Genomic DNA, 22,786 nt, shown 5'->3' on the forward strand with positions numbered 1-22,786 from the left:
GCTCGTCGATCCTATTCGTTGCAAACAATACACAATTAACGAGATTGCAGCGTTTACAAAATAAGATTATGCGTTTGATTTTAAGATGTAGTAGATACACTTCCTCTAATTTGATGTTGGACGCGCTACAGTGGCTACCTGTGAAGCAGAGAATTTATTACATGACAATGATTTTTTTTTTTTTATTAATTCGTTTATTTTTACAGGCTCAGTTACTTAAGTTTAAAGGAGCCGAATTCTTAAATATATTTTTAAAACTATATATATATAAACAATTTTCTTACATCTATGGTTAGTAAGGTGGAAAACCGATTACTCGCGGTGTACTCGAGTTTAGAAGGGTGACATATTTTAGGGGAAGGATGGGATATAAGGAAATTGTAACACTGTTGATGAGCACTCAATTCTTAAATCTATTCGTATATCTATAGTTTATTTACATTTCAACTTATTCTACTATTTATAGCAAGGGGACGAATTACCCGCAAAGGAAGGAAAGGAGGGTATAAGGATGTAGGGTAGGATTGGGCGATCTTTATAAAAAGATCGATCTTCACGAATCGATTCTTCAAACGGGCTTGGGATCGATTCACCGATTAAATCGGTACCAAAGAATCGATCTTTGCCGAATCGATCTTTACCGAATCGATTCTTAAAAAAATCTAACTTCTTTATTTTTCCATTTATCTTCTTATTCATTTGAGCGTTGTTTATTCTTTAAACAAAAAATCGGAAAAATTATATTTCTATTGAAACATCAACAGTATTTTATTTTTTTTCTACGCATAAAGTTCTTAAAATTTCAAAATCCAGAAAAATAGCATTTTAAAGAGCATTTGTGTACCGTCATGGAATCACTTAATTAAATGAATTGATTGAAAAGGAATATATAGTAATTTAACTGCTGGTATTGGCCCAGAACTCAGCAGATAACGATCCCATAAAAGCCAAGCGTGCCATACGTCTCGCATTCAGTCGAAACCGATTCATGGCTGTAGCACCAGTTCTCGAAAATAACCTTTCGGCTGGAACTGATGTCACCATTCGACTGAGATATTTTCGAGCTATCGGATATAATGTAGGATACTCGCTTTTGATCGAATCCCATATAGTCAAAGGATTTGAATCTAGTGTTACAATCTTCTGATGTAGGAAATTCCGAAGTTCTCCGGTAATATCTCCAGAGGGATTAGATTCTTGATTATCCAACGATTCGCGTACCTGTGAGCACAATAATTTTGAATTCATTAATTGAACTTATTTAAGGATTATCAAGCGGAATCCATACCATTTCATTATGGTACTCCCACAAATTACTAGATCCATGTTCAAAGACTAATGGCGTTGAAATTGCCTGTGGAACCGTTGATGGTTTTATGTTTTCAGTCTCAACTATATCGGAAACATATTGCAATGCCTCAGCGTGTGCTGATGGGCTTAAATAGACCGTCTTAAAACGAGGGTCTAGTAAAGTAGCTATGGCAAATGTATCTACCGATTCAATATTTTTGAATTTTCGTTCATGTTGCACCAGAAACATCGCCTTCAATTGTTTTACTGGTTCTGTGGTGGGGCACATTGAATCAATTTTCTGAAATTATACAGATTGAGCAATATTATTCAAAGAAACATTCAAAGATACAGGTGACCAAGCCAACGCGTTCATTCGTAGTAAAAAGCTTCTGCGATCGCCAATACTCAAACAAGTGGAAACACCAGGCCCTAGCGGCAGTAATGGAGGAATACCTGAGACCCAGAAAAGTCGGGGGATCAATCCCCTGTTCCTGCCAAAGTCCAGCGGTAGTTTAACCCAGGAAGGAGGGCTGACTGGAGATAGCATCCTGAGCACGATCATGTTGAGGGTCAAAGAACTCGACACCTTCGTGCAGGACAAACCCAACGTGCATAAGGAGATCAAGACCAGGATGTCGGGTATAAGATCTCTCTTGGGACGAGCTTTGAAGGAGCACGATGGACTCGTCGAAAGGACGAAAACCGCCGAGAAGGCACTCGCAGAAGCGTTGCAAAGAGCTGCAGCTGGACAGGTGACGCCAAAGATTCGTCGAAACCGTTCGGAAAAAAGAAAAAAGGATTCACCAGCAGAAGAAGAAATGTTCAAAAAACGCAAGGACGATCACGACAACGATGATCAAGACGATAGTGCCGCCCAGGGCGACAGCGAAGAGCTGGGTGACAGCGATGACCAGATCAGCACCGATAGCAAGAGAAACGACTGGAGCACGGTTAGGAAAAGAAACAAGAAAAAACAAAGGAACGAAGAAAAAGAGAGGGAGAGAAAAGTGAAAATAGTGGAAAAAAATAAGAAAGAGAATGAAAAGTGGCAGGGGCCAAAAGACAAGAAGCCTAATCCTCGGCGGGCGAGAGACAAAGGCGATGCACTCATCGTCGAAGCGAAGGGCAACGTATCATACGCTGATCTCTTTAAAAAAATGCGAGAGGACCCTGGCCTCAAGAAACTGGAGGAGAGCGTGGTGAAGTCCAGGCGCACCCAGAACGGCGAAATGCTGTTCGAGCTGAAGAGAGACCCAGAAATCAGGAGCTCAGCATTCAAGGATCTTGTAGAAAGGGTTCTCGGCGATGGAGCGAACGTAAGGGCCTTATCCTCCGAGGCATCGATAGAATGCAGGAACCTCAGTCTGTTCACCACCGAGATAGACCTACGTCAGAAGTTGGAGGAGGAAAACATCCTGGGCAAAGTTCCGATGAAAATCCGACTACGAAAGGCGTATCGCGGGACGCAGACCGCAACGATTCGTCTCTCAACGGACGCAGCGAACAAGTTACTGAAGTTAGAGAGTATAAACGTCTGCTGGGCTGTGGGTCGTTTTAGAATCATTCCGCCTGTTCCCAAGCAACTGGAGCGATGTTTCAAGTGTTTAAACTTCGGCCACCTGGCGAAAGGCTGCTTGGGGCCAGATAGATCCAAACTGTGCAGGAAATGCGGAATAGAGGGACACTTTGCCAGCGACTGCAAGGGAAAACCAAGGTGTATGCTCTGCGAAAAAGAGGACAGTAATGACCATATGACGGGAGGCTTTAATTGCCCTGTGTACAAACAGGCGAGGGCAAGCCAACAGTGATGGAGATAACCCAAATTAATCTCAATCATTGTGACATCGCACAGCAACTGTTGTGGCAGTCAACGACAGAAACAAAATGTGATGTCGCAATTATCGCGGAGCCGTATCGCGTTCCCCCCGGTAACGGTAATTGGGTGACGGATAAAGTAGGAATGGCCGCCATCCAGGTCATGGGCCGATATCCCATTCAGGAGGTAGTTTCGAGGTCTCGCGAGGGTTTCGTGATCACAAAGATCAACGGAATTTTTATCTGCAGTTGCTACGCACCTCCCAGATGGACGATGGACCAGTTCCACTATATGCTGGATGTCCTCACCGAGGAGCTCGCCGAACGAAAACCAGTCGTTATAGGAGGGGATTTCAATGCTTGGGCAGTAGAGTGGGGAAGCAGATGCACCAACGCGAGAGGGACTAGTTTACTAGAAGCTCTAGCCAAGTTGGATGTTACCCTGTGCAACGAGGGCACCACTAGTACCTTCCGCCGAGAGGGTCGAGAGTCCATCATCGACTTGACTTTCTGCAGTCCTTCGTTAATGACGAAAATGAGGTGGAGGGTATGTGAAGGATACACCCACAGTGATCATCAAGCCATCCGTTATACCATTGGCCAACGAAACTCCGTGGCAGTACGGATAAATAGGACATGCCCGCGCAGGTGGAAGACAAAAACCTTTGACAAGGACCTTTTCATCGAAGCATTACGCGTGGAAAACGACGTCTTGAACATGAACGCGGATGAACTGACGGAAACGCTAGCAACAGCATGTGATATAACAATGCCAAGAAAAAGGGAACCCAGGTATAAGCGACCTCCAGCCTATTGGTGGAGCGAGGCACTTGGCGTGCTTCGGGCCAACTGCCTTAGCGCCAGAAGACGTTTCCAACGGTCAAGCATAGACACCAGAGAAGAGCGGAGAGTGGAATTCAGAGAGGCTAGATCCACTCTTAAACGGGCGATTAAGCGGAGCAAATCTAATTGCTTCAGGGAGTTATGTCGGGACGTGGACGTCAATCCATGGGGCAATGCTTACCGAATGGTGATGGCGAAGCTCAGGGGCCCAACGACACCTTCCGAAATGTGTCCCGAAAAATTAAAAATTATCGTGGAAGGGTTATTTCCGCAGCACGACCCAACGACCTGGCCACCCACGCCATATGGAGAGGATGAGGATAGCATCGAACGCAGAGATGTGACGAACGATGAGCTAAATAGTTGCAGCTATCAAACGCCTAAAAACGAAGAAAGCGCCTGGCCCAGATGGAATCCCCAACGTAGCTTTGAAAGCGGCAGTCCTAGCATTCCCTGATATGTTCAGGACAGCCATGCAGAAGTGTCTAGACGAATGCTACTTTCCGGATCGATGGAAGGTACAACAGCTAGTACTACTGCCCAAGCCAGGAAAGACGCCGGGTGGTCCAGCATCGTATAGACCCATATGCCTGTTGGACACTCTTGGGAAACTTTTGGAGAGAATCATCCTTAATAGGCTGACGGAATGCACGGAGGGAGTTCGTGGACTGTCCGATAATCAATTCGGATTTCGGAAAGGGAGATCCACGGTAGATGCCATTCGCATAGTGGTCGAAAGAGCCAACAGAGCATCCAAACAGAAGCTCAGAGGAAATCGATACTGCGCAGTGATAACGATCGACGTTAAGAACGCGTTCAATAGTGCCAGCTGGGAGGCCATCGCGACTGCGCTCCACACGATGAAAGTCCCAGACTACCTGTGTAGAATACTGAGAAGCTACTTCGAGAACCGTGTGCTGGTGTACGAGACAAACACGGGCCAGGCGCAGATTAAAACTACGGCGGGAGTTCCGCAGGGCTCTATCCTGGGCCCATCGCTCTGGAACAGTATGTACGATGGTGTACTAAAACTGAATCTGCCCAGAGGTGTGGAGATCATTGGCTTCGCGGATGACATCGTTATTCTCGCGACAGGGGAATCTTTGGAACAGGTCGAAATGCTCGCGACCGAGTCGATAGACATGATCGGAAGGTGGATGCAAAGTGTGAAACTGCAGATAGCCCACCACAAGACGGAAATGCTGATTGTCAGCAACCGCAGGGCGGTGCAACGTGCAGAAATCACAATTGGAGAGCACTCGATAACCTCGAAGCGAGACCTAAAATACCTGGGGGTGCGGATCGACGATCGACTGAACTTCAACAGTCACGTCGACTACGCTTGTAAAAAAGCAACGAAGGCAATCAATGCACTGACACGAATCATGCCCAACAACTTTGGCCCAAGCAGCAGCAAGAGGCACCTCTTGGCTAGTGTCTCCTCATCGACACTACGTTACGGTGGTCCAGCCTGGATCGCGGCGTTAGAAACTCAGCGGAACACGAAGAGGCTGAATAGTACGTACCGGCTCATGGCGATGCGAGTCGCGAGTGCGTACAGAACCGTGTCAACAGGAGCGGTCTACGTCATAGCCAGGTTGGTCCCCATAGACATCATCTTGGCGGAGGACAGCGAGTGCTATAGGAGGAGGGGAACCAGAGGAATCCGGAAGCTAATGAGGGCGGAGTCGATGGCTAGGTGGCAGCAAGAGTGGAGTGCCGCGCAAAACGGCAGGTGGACGCACAGGCTCATACCGACACTAATGGGCTGGGTGAACAGGAAACACGGAGAGGTAAATTTCCATCTAACGCAGTTTTTGTCTGGTCATGGCTGCTTCAGGCAGTATCTGCACCGGTTCGGACACGCAAGATCGCCTCTTTGTCCGGAGTGTGGAAATGTGGAGGAAACACCGGAACACATCGTATTCGAATGTCCCAGATTCACCACAGTGCGTGAGGGGCTGCCTACCCTTCATGCTGGGAACATCGTGGAGGAAATGTGTCGTGACGAGGGCACCTGGAACGCAGTAAACAGTGCAATCGTACATATCATGTCCGAGCTACAGCGGAAGTGGAGGACCGACCAGCATGCGGATAACGCCTGACCATAAGAGATGAATAATCGAGACGGCTGTAGTACCGGATAGTTTCCCCCCCGAGAGCCGCCGTGACGGAGTGCGCGTCATGTTGGAGGGCACTACCTAATCGGCGCTCCGCTGGGAAGAGAAATCCTGCGAGGGTGACTGTGACGGGGCGCGCGTCAAGTTGGAGGGCGCTTCCTAATCGGTGCACGTCTCGACAGGTAACCGGATACTGCCACGGAGAAGAGCAAAAATGCCTGCCTGGCAACGCCTGATCGTGGCCTGAATGGAGAAACACAGCGAACGTTTCGAAGGAGCGAGCATCAAGGATGAAACCATGATCAAAATGGTGCATACCCCACGAGAGTAGCTGTGACGGAGTGCGCGTCATGTTGGAGGGCACTACCTAATCGGCGCTCCGCTGGGAGAGAAATCCTGCGAGGGTGACTGTGACGGGGCGCGCGTCAAGTTGGAGGGCGCTTCCTAATCGGTGCACGTCTCGACAGGTAACCGGATACTGCCGCGGAGAACAGCAAAAATGCCTGCCTGGCAACGCCTGATCGTGGCCTGGATGGAGAAACACCGCGAAGGATGAAGCCGTGATCAAAATGGTGTATACCCCACGAGAGTAGCTGTGACGGAGTGCGCGTCATGTAGGAGGGCACTACCTAGTCGGCACTCCGCTGGGAAGAGAAATCCTGCGAGGGTGATTGTGACGGGGCGCGCGTCAAGTTGGAGGGCGCTTCCTAATCGGTGCACGTCTCGACAGGTGAGAAATCCCGCGAGGGTGACTGTGACGGGTTGCGCGTCAAGTTGGAGGGCAATTCCTAATCGGTACACGTCTCGACGGGTAAATGGATGCCTGCGAAGAGGACATAAGCGCAGTGGAATGAAAAGCGAATAGAGAGAAAAAATGTTGAGAAAAAGGGAAGGACAACGCTAGTCAGCGTTGAAAACTCGAAGAGTGCATGAGCACAGCCGCCCCCTGAAGTAGTCGCCTAGATGTGGTCCCAGGGGGAATAAGGCAACGAGTAGAGGGCTTGGTTTTTGTGGGTGCGATCCCCACTCGACGTCTGGGTTAACCCTTCCCAGATAAGGCTGGTAGAGCGTTCCTCACCTCTATAAAAAAAAAAAAAAAAAAAAAATTCAAAGTTCTCAAATGGGGATCAACATAGGGTAGGAGCCTGCCTGTTGGTCTCAAATGTTCCTATCTCACGCCTCCACGAAGATCATATGACGACATTTTTAGATCGGGCGTGAACTGGAAACACACACCTGGTCTTGGCTCCGAGAACGGGTGTCGAAAGTGGCTAAGTGAGGGGGTGCGAGCGAGTCAGAGCGCTATATCTCTCCCGGGGAAGGCCTCCCGGGTCATGGAGGCCTTGCCAACCCGCTGTCTCCCGGGCAAAGGAGATACACCCAATAAAATGGAGCTACGATCACGAAGAATAATTAGAATGCGATCACCCGAGGAGGGTCCCCGAACTGGAGCTGGTCCTGGAACGGGCGTAAGAGCGAGCGGCCAGCGGCTGGAGGGCGATGTGCAAGAGCGGGCCACCAGCCGGGTTCAACCCGAAGAGCTACCGCCACACGGAAACAGCAGCCATCGACATCACCCAAGAAACGCTGCGCCTACGAGACGTGTTGCGACTGCCAGACGACAGTCGTCCACACTTGTGGGTACCACTAGGCGCCGGATCATGTGGACACACGAAATGAATGAATTCGTGATCCGCGCCTATTACATCTGCACTGCTTTGGAGACGGACATGAGTGGTCGCCCTCGAATACTAACAATGTTCGAGGAAGCGTATCCAGAGTTCGTCGGGAGGCTTGATCAGAACGCGATGAACGCGAGGCGTAGAGCGATAGTACGCAACAACATGCTCTCCCAAACGCAAATCGACGAGATCAAGCAGCAGGTGCAGAGAGAAATAAGCTCCAGGAACAACAGAGCAAGCGATGTGTCGAGACGAAGTTCAGTACGGCTGAGCAATTCATTCACGAGTGGGGCACGCGAATCAGCACCAGTGGAGGCCACAGTACAACAACCCCCTGAGCCGGAAGACCCACAGCCAGATCAACAACTACTACGCGATCTGGTCTTCCACTACGACGAGGCGATCTCACAGTTCCGCGACACAGACCCATTGTCGCGCCCCAGGATCCCGAAGTTGCAGCATTCCCGCAGGCTGACAAGTGCAGTAAAGCTCATGAACGAGCACGTTCTTCCGCTGCACTTGGTTGATGCTGAGAACATGGAGGAGCTGCAACTGAAAGTTTACTGTGCTGTTGTGGCGACCGCCAAAAGTTTAGGATACCGTATTAGGCCAAGAGGCGGACTGCTCCAACATCTCCGTGAAAGGCGTGAGCCTCCATGGCGAAGGAGATTGGAGCAACGGATCCTAAACAAGCGCGCCGCAATTGGAAGACTGATGGCGTACAAAAGAGGCAGCAGATCGGCGAAATTATGTCGCCAAGTTGCTGTGATCGTGCGGCCTACTGAACTTCGCCAGCTGGGAGCTCACCAGCTGACGGAAAAACTCGACACACTGGTACAGCAATTGAGCGTCCTAACTAAACGGCTGAAACGTTACTCTGACTCTGCAAAGCGCCAGGAACAAAATCCGATGTTCAGAGATAACGAAAAAGCGTTCTACGACCACATTAGCGACGAGAAGCCCGACTACCGCGAAGGTTTGCCAGATATTAGCGATGTGACGAACTTCTGGGCTGGTATTTGGGAGACCCCAGTACAACATCGCGACGGGCAAATGTGGTTAAGACGGGAGGAGGAGAGTTGTGGTGAAATTGGAGAGATGCCAGCTATCATCGTCGAAGAGAACGATGTCCGCGAAGCCTCGCGGTACCTGAGGAACTGGGCAGCACCGGGCCCCGATGGTGTTCAGAACTTCTGGCACAAGAAGCTGACCGTCGCACATCAAAAGATAGCTGAGTGCTTCAACAAGGTGCTACGTGACCCACACAACCTCCCTGAATTCGCCACTCGTGGCGTCACATTCCTCCTCCCGAAAGACAGCAACACATTGAACCCATCAAAGTACAGACCGATAACGTGCCTATCGAGTCTGTACAAGATATTAAGCAGCATCATAACCGCCAAAGTTTCTGCCCACTGCGAACAACACCATATCATCGCAGAAGAGCAGAAGGGATGCAGAAAAAATACGCATGGCTGCAAAGACCAGGCCATCATCGACGCAACCATAGTCGGCCAGGCGGTTTATAATCAGCGGAACCTAAGCATGGCCTATATCGATTACAGGAAGGCTTATGACTCCATACCTCACTCGTTTCTCGTCCGGGTATTGGAGCTCTACAAAATTGATCCCTTCGTCGTTAGGTTCCTGCAGCATGCGATGAGGCAGTGGAGCACGTCTCTGCACCTTAGTGATGGGGAAAATGTGTTGCAGTCTAGAACGCTGCAGATAAAGAGGGGGATATTCCAAGGCGACTCTTTCAGCCCGCTTTGGTTTTGTCTGGCACTGAACCCCCTCAGTAGGACGCTCAATAGAAACGGTCATGGCTATAAAATAAGGTATGGCGACGGCGCCCACGAAGAAGTGACCCATACCTTTTACATGGACGATCTCAAGGTCTACGCTGATTCACGTCAGCGTCTAGGTGTAGCTATCCGGGTTGTCGAAGACATAAGCAGGGACATCTGTATGGAGTTCGGCCTCGACAAGTGTCGCTGTGTCCACCTGCTGAAAGGACAACTTACCGAATCCGGAGGCTACGAGGTCTATGACGGCGAGTTTATAAGAGACATGGTACGTGGCGAATCCTATAAATATCTTGGATTCCGACAGCTCACCGGGATTCGCCACTCCGACATCAAGACGGAGCTGCGAGACAAGTTCTTGAGTCGAGTGAACTGTGTCCTGAGGACTTTCCTCGGGGAACAAGGTACGCGCGATCAACACATTCGCGGTTCCCCTGCTGACCTTCAGTTTTGGTGTAGTCAAATGGAGCAAAACTGACCTAGAGGACCTTGAGAGGAGGATGAGGAAAGCATTCAAAGAGGCCGGAATGCACCATCCTCAATCGGCACTGGAGAGAGTTTCACTACCACGCAAAGAAGGGGGACTTGGAATCGTCGACATTTCTGCACTGTGTGTTGCCCAGGTACGACAACTGCGCGAGTACTTCGCAGAACGCGTCAACCAAAACGCGCTATACCGGGCTGTCTGCGCCGCCGACAGAGGATACAGCGCTCTGCACTTGGCGCAAGCGGAGTACCAACTCAACTGCAATCTGCAGACAGTGGAGGAGAAGATTGCAGCTTGGAAGCAGAAGGCAGTGCATGGTGCCCACCCCCATCAACTGGACCGGCCACACGTCGACAAGGCCGCATCTAATCTGTGGCTAACGCGTGGTGAACTCTCTTCAGTAGTAGAAGCCGACATGATAGCCATCCAGGACAGGATAATGCCGACGAGAAACTGCAGGCGGTACGTCTGGCATCAAGACGTTGATGACATTTGCCGGATGTGCCATCAACCAGGTGAAAACATAGAGCACATTATGGGAGGCTGTCCCGTTTTGGCCAACGCAGCCTACACCGAGCGCCACAACAACGTGGCCCGTATTGTTCATCGACAACTGGCGCTCCAATGTGCTCTACTGGAAGACAACGTACCAAACTACCGGTACCTGCCTGCACCTGTCCTGGAAAATGACCGTTTCAAGCTGTACTGGGATCGCACTGTTCTGACCGACCTCTCGATCCACCACAACCGCCCAGATATAATGGTTTACGACAAGAGCGACCGCAAAGTCACCATCATCGATGTCGCTATTCCACTGAACCAGAATCTGGAGGAGACCCACGGTCGCAAAATCTGCAAGTACCGACCATTGGCCGTGGAGCTCAAGGAACTGTGGGGGCTAAGGGAGGTCCCAAGAATTGTTCCAGTCGTTCTCTCTGGAACTGGAATTGTCCCGAAGACACTTCTGGAAGCGCTAAAGGTGTTGAACATGGAGAAGGAATTGGCCGGCATCCAAAAGTCGGTCATCCTTAGCACCTGCGCGATTGTCCGACAATTTCTCGGTCAGGACTGAAACAGCACGAGCATGCAGATACGTGCATTCCGCAGAGCCTAGTCCCCCTTTGGCATTCAGAAGCCCGGGGGCAGGTGAAAATTCTGGCTAGGTTCGCCTAGTTAAGAAGTGAGATAAGTCTGCCAAAAAAAAAAAAACAGCAGAACAAGCAGAGCAAGCGATGTGTCGAGACGAAGTTCAGTACGGCTGAGCAATTCATTCGCGAGTGGGGCACGCGAATCAGCACCAGTGGAGGCCACAGTACAACAACCCTCTGAGCCGGAAGATCCACAGCCAGATCAACAACTACTACGCGATCTGGTCTTCCATTACGACGAGGCGATCTCACAGTTCCGCGACACGGACCCTTTGTCGCGCCCCAGGATCCCGAAGTTGCAGCATTCCCGCAGGCTGACAAGTGCAGTAAAGCTCATGAACGAGCACGTTCTTCCGCTGCACTTGGTTGATGCTGAGAACATGGAGGAGCTGCAACTGAAAGTTTGCTGCGCTGCTGTGGCGACCGCCAAAAGTTTAGGATACCGTATTAGGCCAAGAGGCGGACTGCTCCAACATCTCCGTGAAAGGCGTGAGCCTCCATGGCGAAGGAGATTGGAGCAACGGATCCTAAACAAGCGCGCCGCAATTGGAAGACTGATGGCGTACAAAAGAGGCAGCAGATCGGTGAAATTATGTCGCCAAGTTGCTGTGATCGTGCGGCCTACTGAACTTCGCCAGCTGGGAGCTCACCTGAGGAACTGGGCAGCACCGGGCCCCGATGGTGTCCAGAACTTTTGGCACAAGAAGCTGACCGTCGCACATCCAAAGATAGCTGAGTGCTTCAACAAGGTGCTACGTGACCCACACAACCTTCCTGAATTCGCCACCCGTGGCGTCACCTTCCTCCTCCCGAAAGACAGCAACACATTGAACCCATCAAAGTACAGACCGATAACGTGCCTATCGAGTCTGTACAAAATACTGAGCAGCATAATTACCGCCAAAGTTTCTGCTCACTGCGAACAGCATCACATCATCGCAGAAGAGCAGAAAGGATGCAGGAAAAATACGCATGGCTGCAAAGACCAGGCCATCATCGACGCAGCCATAGTCGGCCAGGCGGTATATAACCAGCGGAACCTAAGTATGGCCTACATCGATTACAGGAAGGCTTATGACTCCATACCTCACTCGTTTCTCGTCCGGGTATTGGAGCTCTACAAAATTGATCCCGTCGTCGTTAGGTTCCTGCAGCATGCGATGAGGCAGTGGAGTACGTCTCTGCACCTCAGTGATGGGGAAAATGTGTTGCAGTCTAGAAAGCTGCAGATAAAGAGGGGGATATTCCAAGGCGACTCTTTCAGCCCGCTTTGGTTTTGTCTGGCACTGAACCCCCTCAGTAGGACGCTCAATAGAAACGGTCATGGCTATAAAATAAGGTATGGCGACGGCGCCCACGAAGAAGTGACCCATACCTTCTACATGGATGATCTCAAGGTCTACGCTGATTCACGTCAGCGTCTAGGTGTAGCTATCCGGGTTGTCGAAGACATAAGCAGGGACATATGCATGGAGTTCGGCCTTGACAAGTGCCGCTGTGTCCATATGCTGAAAGGGCAGCTTACCGAATCCGGAGGATACGAGGTCTATGACGGCGAGTTCATAAGATACATGGTTCGTGGCGAATCCTATAAATATCTTGGATTCCGACAGCTCACCGGGATTCGTCACTCCGACATCAAGACGGAGCTGCGAGACAAGTTCTTGAGTCGAGTGAACTGTGTCCTGAGGACTTTCCTAAACGCGGGGAACAAGGTACGCGCGATCAACACATTCGCGGTTCCCCTGCTGACCTTCAGTTTTGGTGTAGTCAAATGGAGCAAAACTGACCTAGAGGACCTTGAGAGGAGGATGAGGAAAGCATTTAAAGAGGCCGGAATGCACCATCCTCAATCGGCACTGGAGAGAGTTTCACTGCCACGCAAAGAAGGGGGACTTGGAATAGTCGACATATCTGCACTGTGTGTTGCCCAGGTACGACAACTGCGCGAATACTTCGCAGAACGCGCCAACCAAAACGCGCTATACCGGGCTGTCTGCGCCGCCGACAGAGGATACAGCGCTCTGCACTTGGCGCAAGCGGAGTACCAACTCAACTGCAATCTGCAGACAGTGGAGAAGAAGATTGCAGCTTGGAAGCAGAAGGCAGTGCATGGTGCCCACCCCCATCAACTGGATCGGCCACACGTCGACAAGGCCGCATCTAATCTGTGGCTAACGCGTGGTGAACTCTCTTCAGTAGTAGAAGCCGACATGATAGCCATCCAGGACAGGATAATGCCGACGAGAAACTGCAGGCGGTACGTCTGGCATCAAGACGTTGATGACATTTGCCGGATGTGCCATTAACCAGGTGAAAACATAGAGCACATTATGGGAGGCTGTCCCGTTTTGGCCAACGCAGCCTACACCGAGCGCCACAACAACGTGGCCCGTATTGTTCATCGACAACTGGCGCTCCAATGTGCTCTACTGGAAGACAACGTACCAAACTACCGGTACCTGCCTGCACCTGTCCTGGAAAATGACCGTTTCAAGCTGTACTGGGATCGCACTGTTCTGACCGACCTCTCGATCCACCACAACCGTCCAGATATAATGGTTTACGACAAGAGCGACCGCAAAGTCACCATCATCGATGTCGCTATTCCACTGAACCAGAATCTGGAGGAGACCCACGGTCGCAAAATCTGCAAGTACCGACCATTGGCCGTGGAGCTCAAGGAACTGTGGGGGCTAAGGGAGGTCCCAAGAATTGTTCCAGTCGTTCTCTCTGGAACTGGAATTGTCCCGAAGACACTTCTGGAAGCGCTAAAGGTGTTGAATATGGAGAAGGAATTGGCCGGCATCCAAAAGTCGGTCATCCTTAGCACCTGCGCGATTGTCCGACAATTTCTCGGTCAGGACTGAAACAGCACGAGCATGCAGATACGTGCATTCCGCAGAGCCTAGTCCCCCTTTGGCATTCAGAAGCCCGGGGGCAGGTGAAAATTCTGGCTAGGTTCGCCTAGTTAAGAAGTGAGATAAGTCTGCCTAAAAAAAAAAAAAAAAAAAAAAAAAAGGAAAACATATATATGGGACATGTAATCAAGGTCTAACCGAGCCAACACATCTCTCACCGGCACATTGGGCTGTCTTCCTCGGGCCCGAAGGGAGTTTTCTAAATTCGATCTGGCGACCAGATACACCTCGCACGACCAAACAACGTGCTCGATGTCGTGATAACCTTGGCCACAAATGCAGAGATTGCTACCGGTCAGATTGAAACGAAAGAGCAACGCGTCTAACGAACAGTGATTGGACATGAGTCGGGAGAAGGTGCGAATAAAGTCCCGACTCAAGTCCAGACTTTTGAACCACGGTTTGAGGCTAACCTTTGGGATAATCGAGTGAAACCACCGGCCCAATTCATCTTCATTCCACTTGCGTTGCCAGTTAGCGATGGTATTTTTGCGAACTAAAGAATAAAATTCATTGAAGGCGATTTGGCGCTGATATATATCGCCTTCAATTGCACCTACCTTTGCCAATGAGTCAGCCCTCTCATTACCCGGAATTGAGCAATGTGAAGGGACCCAGACAAAGGTAATGACATAACAGCGTCTGGATAAAGCACTCAAAATTTCTCGTATTCTCTCAAGGAAGTACGGCGAGTGCTTTTCCGGCCTCACTGAACGGATAGCTTCGACAGAGCTAAGACTATCCGTTACAATGTAATAGTGTTCAACAGGTCGTGAGGCGACGCTGTCCAGCGCCCAGTATATCGCTGCCAATTCAGCAATATATACCGAGCAAGGATTCTGAAGACTGTGTGAGGTGCTAAAAAATACGTTGAACACTCCAAATCCTGTGGGCTCATTCATAGAGGACCCATCAGTAAAGTATATATTATCACAATTGATACGCCCATACTTTGCATTGAAGATTGTAGGAACGAACCCCAATCTAAGATAATCTGGATTTTCATGGATTTTCTCCTTCATGAACAGATCGAAATGTACAGAGGAATTGATGTAGTCAGGAAAACGAACACGTTTGGGAGTATACGAAGAAGGATCAACCTGCATGGAGATGAATTCATGATATGAGCTCATGAATCCAGAATGAAAATTTAGCTCGATCAATTGCTCATAATTTCCGATCACCAATGGATTCATAACCTTACACCGGATGAGGAACCGAAGAGATAATAAATTGAAGCGATCTTTTAGTGGGAGTACGCCTGCCAAAACCTCGAGACTCATGGTATGCGTTGAGGGCATACATCCCAACGCAATACGGAGACAAAGATACTGAATTCGCTCGAGTTTAATGAGGTGTGTTTTGGCAGCTGATTGAAAACAGAAACTGCCATACTCCATCACTGAGAGGATAAAGGGTGTGTCACATCAAATTGCATCACGGAAAAAACGCTGTAGAAATTCGCCCAGTAGACCGATCCTTTTGAAAATTTTAGACAGTAAGATAAAAACTATTAAACAACTTTTGGCATTTTCTTTTTATTCATACTTCGAGCCCAAGCCCGTATGCTCGCACCTTCCTCTTTACCCCGTCTATAAGGTTCTGTACAACGTCAGGTTATAGTTTTTTTTAACAGAAATCCATTTTCTCTTGAAGTCCGCCTCCGATTTGACAACTTTTGGGTTCTTCCGGAGGGCCTGCTTCATAATCGCCCAATATTTCTCTATTGGGCGAAGCTCCGGCGCGTTGGGAGGGTTCATTTCCTTTGGCACGAAGGTGACCCCGTTGGCTTCGTACCACTCCAACACGTCCTTTGAATAGTGGCACGAAGCGAGATCCGGCCAGAAGATGGTCGGGCCCTCGTGCTGCTTCAATAGTGGTAGTAAGGGCTTCTATAGGCACTCCTTATGGTAAACCTGCCCGTTTACCGTGCCGGTCATCACGAAGGGGGCGCTCTGCTTTCCGCAAGAGCAGATCGCTTGCCACACCATGTACTTTTTGGCAAATTTGGATAGTTTCTGCTTGCGAATCTCCTCCGGAACGCTGAATTTGTCCTCTGCGGAGAAGAACAACAGGCCCGGCAGCTGACGAAAGTCCGCTTTGACGTAGATTTCGTCGTCCATTACCAGGCAATGCGGCTTCGTCAGCATTTCGGTGTACAGCTTCCGGGCTCGCGTCTTCCCCACCATGTTTTGCCTTTCGTCGCGGTTAGGAGCCTTCTGAACCTTGTATGTACGCAGGCCCTCCCGCTGCTTGGTCCGCTGGACGAATGAACTTGACAAATTCAGCTTATTGGCGACATCCCGGACCGAACTTCTCGGATCAAGTCTAAACTGCTGGTGATCTTTTTTCACTGACGGAGCATCCATTTTTGTTCTTCACCTTCTGGTCGATGGTTAGGTTCTCGAAGTATCGTTTTAGTACTCTGCTGACCGTGGATTGGACGATTCCCAGCATCTTACCGATGTCCCGATGTGACAACTCCGGATTCTCGAAATGAGTGCACAGGATTAATTCACGACGCTCTTTTTCGTTCGACGACATTTTTCCAAATTTACGAAAAATTGACAGTGAAGCATGGCCAACGTGATCTATACACTCTTATCTGATTATAAGCGAAAGCTGAAGATATAATTCCTAAAAATTAAATTTCTACAGCGTTTTTTCCGTGATGCAATTTGATGTGACACACCCTTTAGTTGTTCGATACAACATTATAAGATCTTCGGGATGGGCTCCCCACCAGGTGCCGGTATCATGACAATGGTGTTCATCTTCAAAATTTTGAACGATATGCTGCCTCGATATTTGTGTGATCGAATTGAAAGAGGAAGTGATGTTCATAGATACAATACTAGAAACGCGGATGATGCAAGAACACCTAACTTTATATTCAGTAGGTCGCAGAACTCGTTGTTATACAAAGGAATACATTTTTTCAATTCGATGCCCAGAGAAATAAAACGTGCGGCAACAATGACAGAGTTTAAGAGAATGTGTATTTCCCACGTAATATCTGTTTTGTAAACAGGTTTTCGTAATTTTTTTGTCAAATGATTTATTTATGTTCAATATCAATTGAAATTAGAAAAAATATTTACAGGTATCTCAAACCGCCATGTTCGTACTGATGATGATGATATTTTTGTTGTTGTTAAATTTGTATTGTTAAATTTGTTAAAATTGTAGATTATTATTACAAAAAAAAAAAAAAAAAAAATAGCGTTGTCTACGAAAGATTGAGGCTCGCGCGCGTTTGGTGGGCCTGGACGAATGTTAATAATGAACACTGGCAGAAAACTGACACATAATGAAATTTTTATATAGGGTCTGGAGTGGAAAAACTGGAATTGGAATAGCTCATTCGGAATTGAGGTAAACTATCTTTCATCAGATGGTTATATCGATTCTTCTGATTGTAGCAGATCTCTTTTATGTTCTAAGTAGAAACTTTTAGTTATTCGATTCAATTCCCAATCAGTCAAGGATCTTCTCGGGTTGGATATTTTCTTGACATGCCTTAGAAAAAACATTGGGCCTGAAGTTGAGACTATGACTATGTCAATGTCAATATGGATTGGAACATTGTTTGTTTTTTCGCAGTTTGTGCCTATTTTTCCTGTTCTATTAATAGATATTTATGCCTGCAACAGATCCAGTTCGCTTCATTTTTTTTATAATACTGGTCTCTTGATATTTTAAAACTTAATTATTATCTATAAGATAAATCGTCCTGCTCAAACCTTTGTAGGGGTATGAGGTGGGTCATCATCATCATCATCATCATCATCATCAGTATAGTATGGCCCGATGCGATAAGTACAACACAAGATATGTTTAAGTGTTGCCATATATTGACAATATACGACATTTATTTTTCCCCAACCCAATATAAGAGGCCGCGAAAGTGGTCATGCCAAATTTCAAAACCCCTCGAAAATCGCCCAATGCATGAAATCGAGGTTTTCAAAAAAAAATATTTTGATGCCAAATGTCGTCAAATTGTATGAAACATTTAGATCTACTGTCATTTCAATTTTATTTTATCAAAAATCGACTCTGGGTTTTTTTTCAGAATACAAGGTAAACTGTATGGCTTAGGGGTTTCATACGGGACTTCCTGTGAAATGTTGATTTGTACGATAAAATGCTATATGCAACATATTAGCTCAATCTGACTTCATTTTCTAGTGTCGCAGACGTAAAAATTTGAGTATTTTGAAAACCGAAAAATCACCCAAGGAAGTAGTACATGAAATCGGGATTTACAAAAAATGATGCGAAATAATTTTAATATGTAATATTCCGAACACTTCATTTTGAAATGTAAATTTACTGAACTTTAATGTTAAAAAAAAAAAAATAATAAAACCGTGACATTCTTTGTGGTATAGGCTTCATTTTAACACCATTTACAGGTATCGATACTGTCTATAACTCATAATACTAAGCATTTGCAAAAAAGTGACTGTCAAAACCAGCGATAAAATGTTTGCGTTAGGAAATTCGGAATTTGAGTCAAGTTTCGAAGCACAATATTCAAATTTTTGGGAGTATAGTACAGTCAAAGCCTTCTATAGCGACAATCTTTATAGCGACAAATCTCTCTATAACGATATGTTCAAAGGTCCCTTCAAAAACGCATAGAAATACTTTTCTTTATTGCGACATTTCTCTATAACGACCATTACCTGTAGCGCGCATACATATCATTCTCCATTGCGACAATTTCCAATGCCACTCCATTCACAGTGCTAGAATAATTAGTTGAATTGAACTTAGTATATGAATATGAACGAAAATAGTCTATGTTACGTTTGTGAACTTTAATGTTCGCACGCAACTCATATAAATTTTTGGATACTTTTCAAAAATAGAGAAATTTAAATTTGAAACATGGAAATTAACCTGAACACATATTCATATGCGATTCTGCTGACAGACCATTTAAAAACTCTGTTAATGAGCAATCCAAAAAATAACGAATGAGCCGTGATCACTCTGAAGTTCTCGTGATGCGCAGTGGGAAACAAACTAAGCGATATTGTGTGGGTAAAAAGGAACACAATACGCATAAGCTGTTGTGGATCACGCTATCTCGAGATACTCAAAATGGTTCTGGCACAAACAAAATCCATTTCGCCGAAGCAGTGAAAATATTTGTGTAACAGTTCAAAATATAGTTTGTTTTACTCTAAATTTTCAGCCCGAAATAACGCTGAAAAATAAATTGGATATCATTGAAAAATTTCATATTTAATAAGCAATGAAAGTGCATTACCGCAACAAATTAGTAAAGGATCATCTGAATGCGATAGAAATCGATGAATCGTTGAATGTCAACAATGTCTACAATGCATTCGTATGCTAGATGATGCGTGGCAAAATCATGTCAAACAATCCTCTATTGTTGGTTGCTTCGTAACTCATTCGGCGCCTGACGAAGGAGTTGACAGTGGAACTATAAACCCACCCTCTCTGAATCAGCTAGAAGATGCTTTTTCTTTTTAACTAAAACAAATTTACCAAAATTTGTTGATTAAAAAAATGTGTTAGGGAACTAATGAACTGAATTTTGTATCTATTGTTCAATGTTTTGAAACAAATAATATGATTTAATATGTTTCGTGTGAACTCTGTTTATAACGACATCCGAATTCTCTATAACGACTGTTCTTTATAGCGAATGGTTATGGTAGACAAATGAAAGAAAAGACTCTATTGTATCCAAAACCCACATTAATTTTGCGAAAAAAAAATACTATTTTGAGTAATGAGACCCTGTTTAATGACCCACAAAGCATAAGTGTTCGGAATTTGAGACAAAACGGTATTGTTATCTTGAAAACAAACAGCTTGTCAAAAATTGACTTTTTTTAAACACTGGGAACAAACTATATATTTTTTGTGTTTTTCCGTAAGATTATGCCAACGTTTGATGAAGAAAAGTGAAAATCGCCAAAAAGTAACATGAGACAGCTATGCGTAGAACGGCAGAATATTCGACAAAACTTATAATCTGATTTGTCGGAATTTTTCCTTCTTCATTCGGGTAAACGTTTCATTCGGATAAATGTTGCATTCTAGTATTTGCTACATTCGGGTAAATGTTGCATCCGGATAAATATCGCATTCGAGTATTTGTACATTCGGGTATTTGTTAAATTCGGGTGAATGTGCTTCGGGTAAACGTGTTTCGGGTGATGGGTATTCGGGTAATTGTTACACAACCATAATATCGGTTGTTCAGACTACTTAGTCTTAAAATTAAAAGCATTAAAAGTAATAGATAATGTTTATTCCAATGAGTTGTTGTAGTATCGAAGATGAAGAAGTTAGCTGCAAATATCCGATTTTATCGGTTTAGCTGCTGGTCGTCATTTCTTTCTCTAACAAAAATGTGCGTAAAAACACAGAAATGGTTCGTGGAAACTGTTCCAGGGTTTTGGAAGAAGAAAGTTCGACCACCAACAGTCCTGACATCAATCTGCTGTACTGTTTTCTGATGGGTGTCGTTGAACGGAATAAGTCCAAATTCACGGAGGTGTAACTTCAATAGACCGTGACATGGTGATACGAGCTTGCAGTAGTCTCTGGCAACACTGTATGTTTTTCTGGTCTTTCCTATAAGTACTATTCTTATTCTATCGTCCTGAAACTAGAACGCTGGATCGTAACATTTTTGATGGTATTTAATATTTACACGAAAAAGGTAAGAAAAGAGCTCTACAGAAGTCTGATATAGTCCATGCTATTTATTCTTGGGAATGTGACAACCATCTTCAGCTTTTCAGCTGCACAAAATACTGTAGCGTTAAGGCCGCAGGCTCCATGGTTTCTAAAAATTGTCTCTGTTGAATCTCTGATTGAGTACATATCATTATAAATCACACAATAAGATGACGAAGTTCCCTTGAGGAATGTTGGTACCTTCGGCGTAGGTTTATCCTCGAGCTCATTTGTTTCTCAAACTCAAAAAAGTTTTTTGCGATAAGGAAAACTTTGAACAGTGAGGCTGTCAATGGTACAAATGAATATTTTGAAGGGACTCAGCGAATCGAACTTTGAAATGGTGCCACTGCATTAGAATATTTAAAAGATAAATTAAACAAAAAAATAAATTGTTTGCCTTTTGTCAGGCCGGAAAATTTTCCCCCGTTTTGATGACATTTTGAATTAGATTGTAAAAAGTGTGGCATATGAGCCGAAACCGTCCATGTAAATCCTGTGTGTGCTCCGTAATCGCATGCGTGTTATTCAGTTCTATCGTATTTTTCCTGTACCGCAATTTGCATTTGCAGAAATCCATCGTTGTCTATATCGGAATCAGCCATTGTGCAATGTTTCACTCGCCAGAAAACAATACGCGATAAGTGCTATCTTTTTCCGTACTGGTCAATCAGAATGTCAACACGAAGAACTCCTCCCAGCAGCAGCGCAAATCTAAACAACAACAATCGCGTATGATCGGACTACGATGTAGATGCTATTCTTCAGCCTCTGTCGTTAGAAACTGTTATGCAGGCGATGAATCAACAGTTTACGTAAACCTTAGCGCGGATGGAAGAGATCAATGACAACATTAGTGGGAAAATTGATTCAATAAAAGCGGAGCTAGATGGGAAATTAGAACTGGTATTGCACGACATTAACACCTTCAAGGTGGATTGTGCTGCAAAGCTCAAGAGCAACGATGATGCGATGAGTGTTTTGAATTGGAGAGTGGACGAAATATCACAATCTATTGGCGGTCTTGAAAACAGGAATGAGTTTATCGTGAGTGGAATCCCGTACCTGAAGGATGAAAACCTGACTACACGTATTTCAATGCACTATGGAAGCATGTCGGACTACCCGAGAGCCGTATTCCTTCGGTTGATGTACGATGATTGAATTCGCGTACCCACAGCGATGCTTTGATCGTGGTGCAGTTTGCGTTGAAGAACAATCGTGACGATTTCTACAGCCGCTATCTTCAGAAACGAGATTTGAAACTGTGTCATCTGGATATTGATTCCCCCCGTCGGATCTAAAGGGCGAATACGAAATTATTGCGACACATTCAACAGGGCATAACTTTTTTACCAATGGGTAAAAATCAACCAAATTTTGCGGACTTTCTCATTAATGTGTATTGTCTACATGCTGTCAAACTCGAAGTCGTGTTTTTCGATTTAACGAAAATGGAGGTGAACCAACGCGAGTCGAGAGAACACATTCTTTCCAAACACCTGGAATTTCCTGACCTGTCGCACCGGCAGTTGGGAAAAATGTTGAACATTCACCATTCAACCGTCTCCAGAGTGCTGAAGCGGTTCCAGGAGCGGTTGACGTTGGACCACGGCAAAGGAGCTGGAAGAAAACCGGGACCGGAGAACAAAAAGACGGAGGGAAAGGTGAAGCGGATGATAAAGCAAATCCCAACGTCTCAAGCCGTGATTTGGCTAAAAAGATCGGCATGTCGCAGAGCTATGTCCAGAATGCAAAGAAGGGAGCTGGACTACATACATACAAGGTACAGAACTTCCCAAACCGCGATGAGCGGCAACAATCGACGGCTAAAACTCGGGCACGGAAGCTCTACGAGAAGATGCTGACAAAATATGGCTGCTGTGTGATGGACGACGAAACGTATATAAAAGCCGATTTTAAGCAAATTCCGGGGTTGGAGT

At 46.3% G+C, this 22,786-nt stretch overlaps 1 protein-coding gene across 1 annotated transcript; it reads right to left on the reverse strand.

Annotated features, from left to right (window-relative positions):
• Window positions 1–693: 693 nt before the first annotated feature.
• On the reverse strand, window positions 694–21,448 carry LOC129766232 (zinc finger BED domain-containing protein 4-like). The gene is made up of 3 exons (XM_055766748.1): window positions 21,398–21,448; window positions 1,289–1,591; window positions 694–1,221 (listed from the first exon to the last, which is right to left on the reverse strand). Exons 1-3 carry the CDS (start codon window positions 21,446–21,448, stop codon window positions 898–900), a joined length of 678 nt encoding a protein of 225 aa, XP_055622723.1. The 3' UTR covers window positions 694–897.
• Window positions 21,449–22,786: the final 1,338 nt, after the last annotated feature.

This window comes from Toxorhynchites rutilus, chromosome 2, assembly GCF_029784135.1.
Source record: "Toxorhynchites rutilus septentrionalis strain SRP chromosome 2, ASM2978413v1, whole genome shotgun sequence".
Classification (NCBI taxonomy): Eukaryota; Metazoa; Arthropoda; class Insecta; order Diptera; family Culicidae; genus Toxorhynchites; species Toxorhynchites rutilus.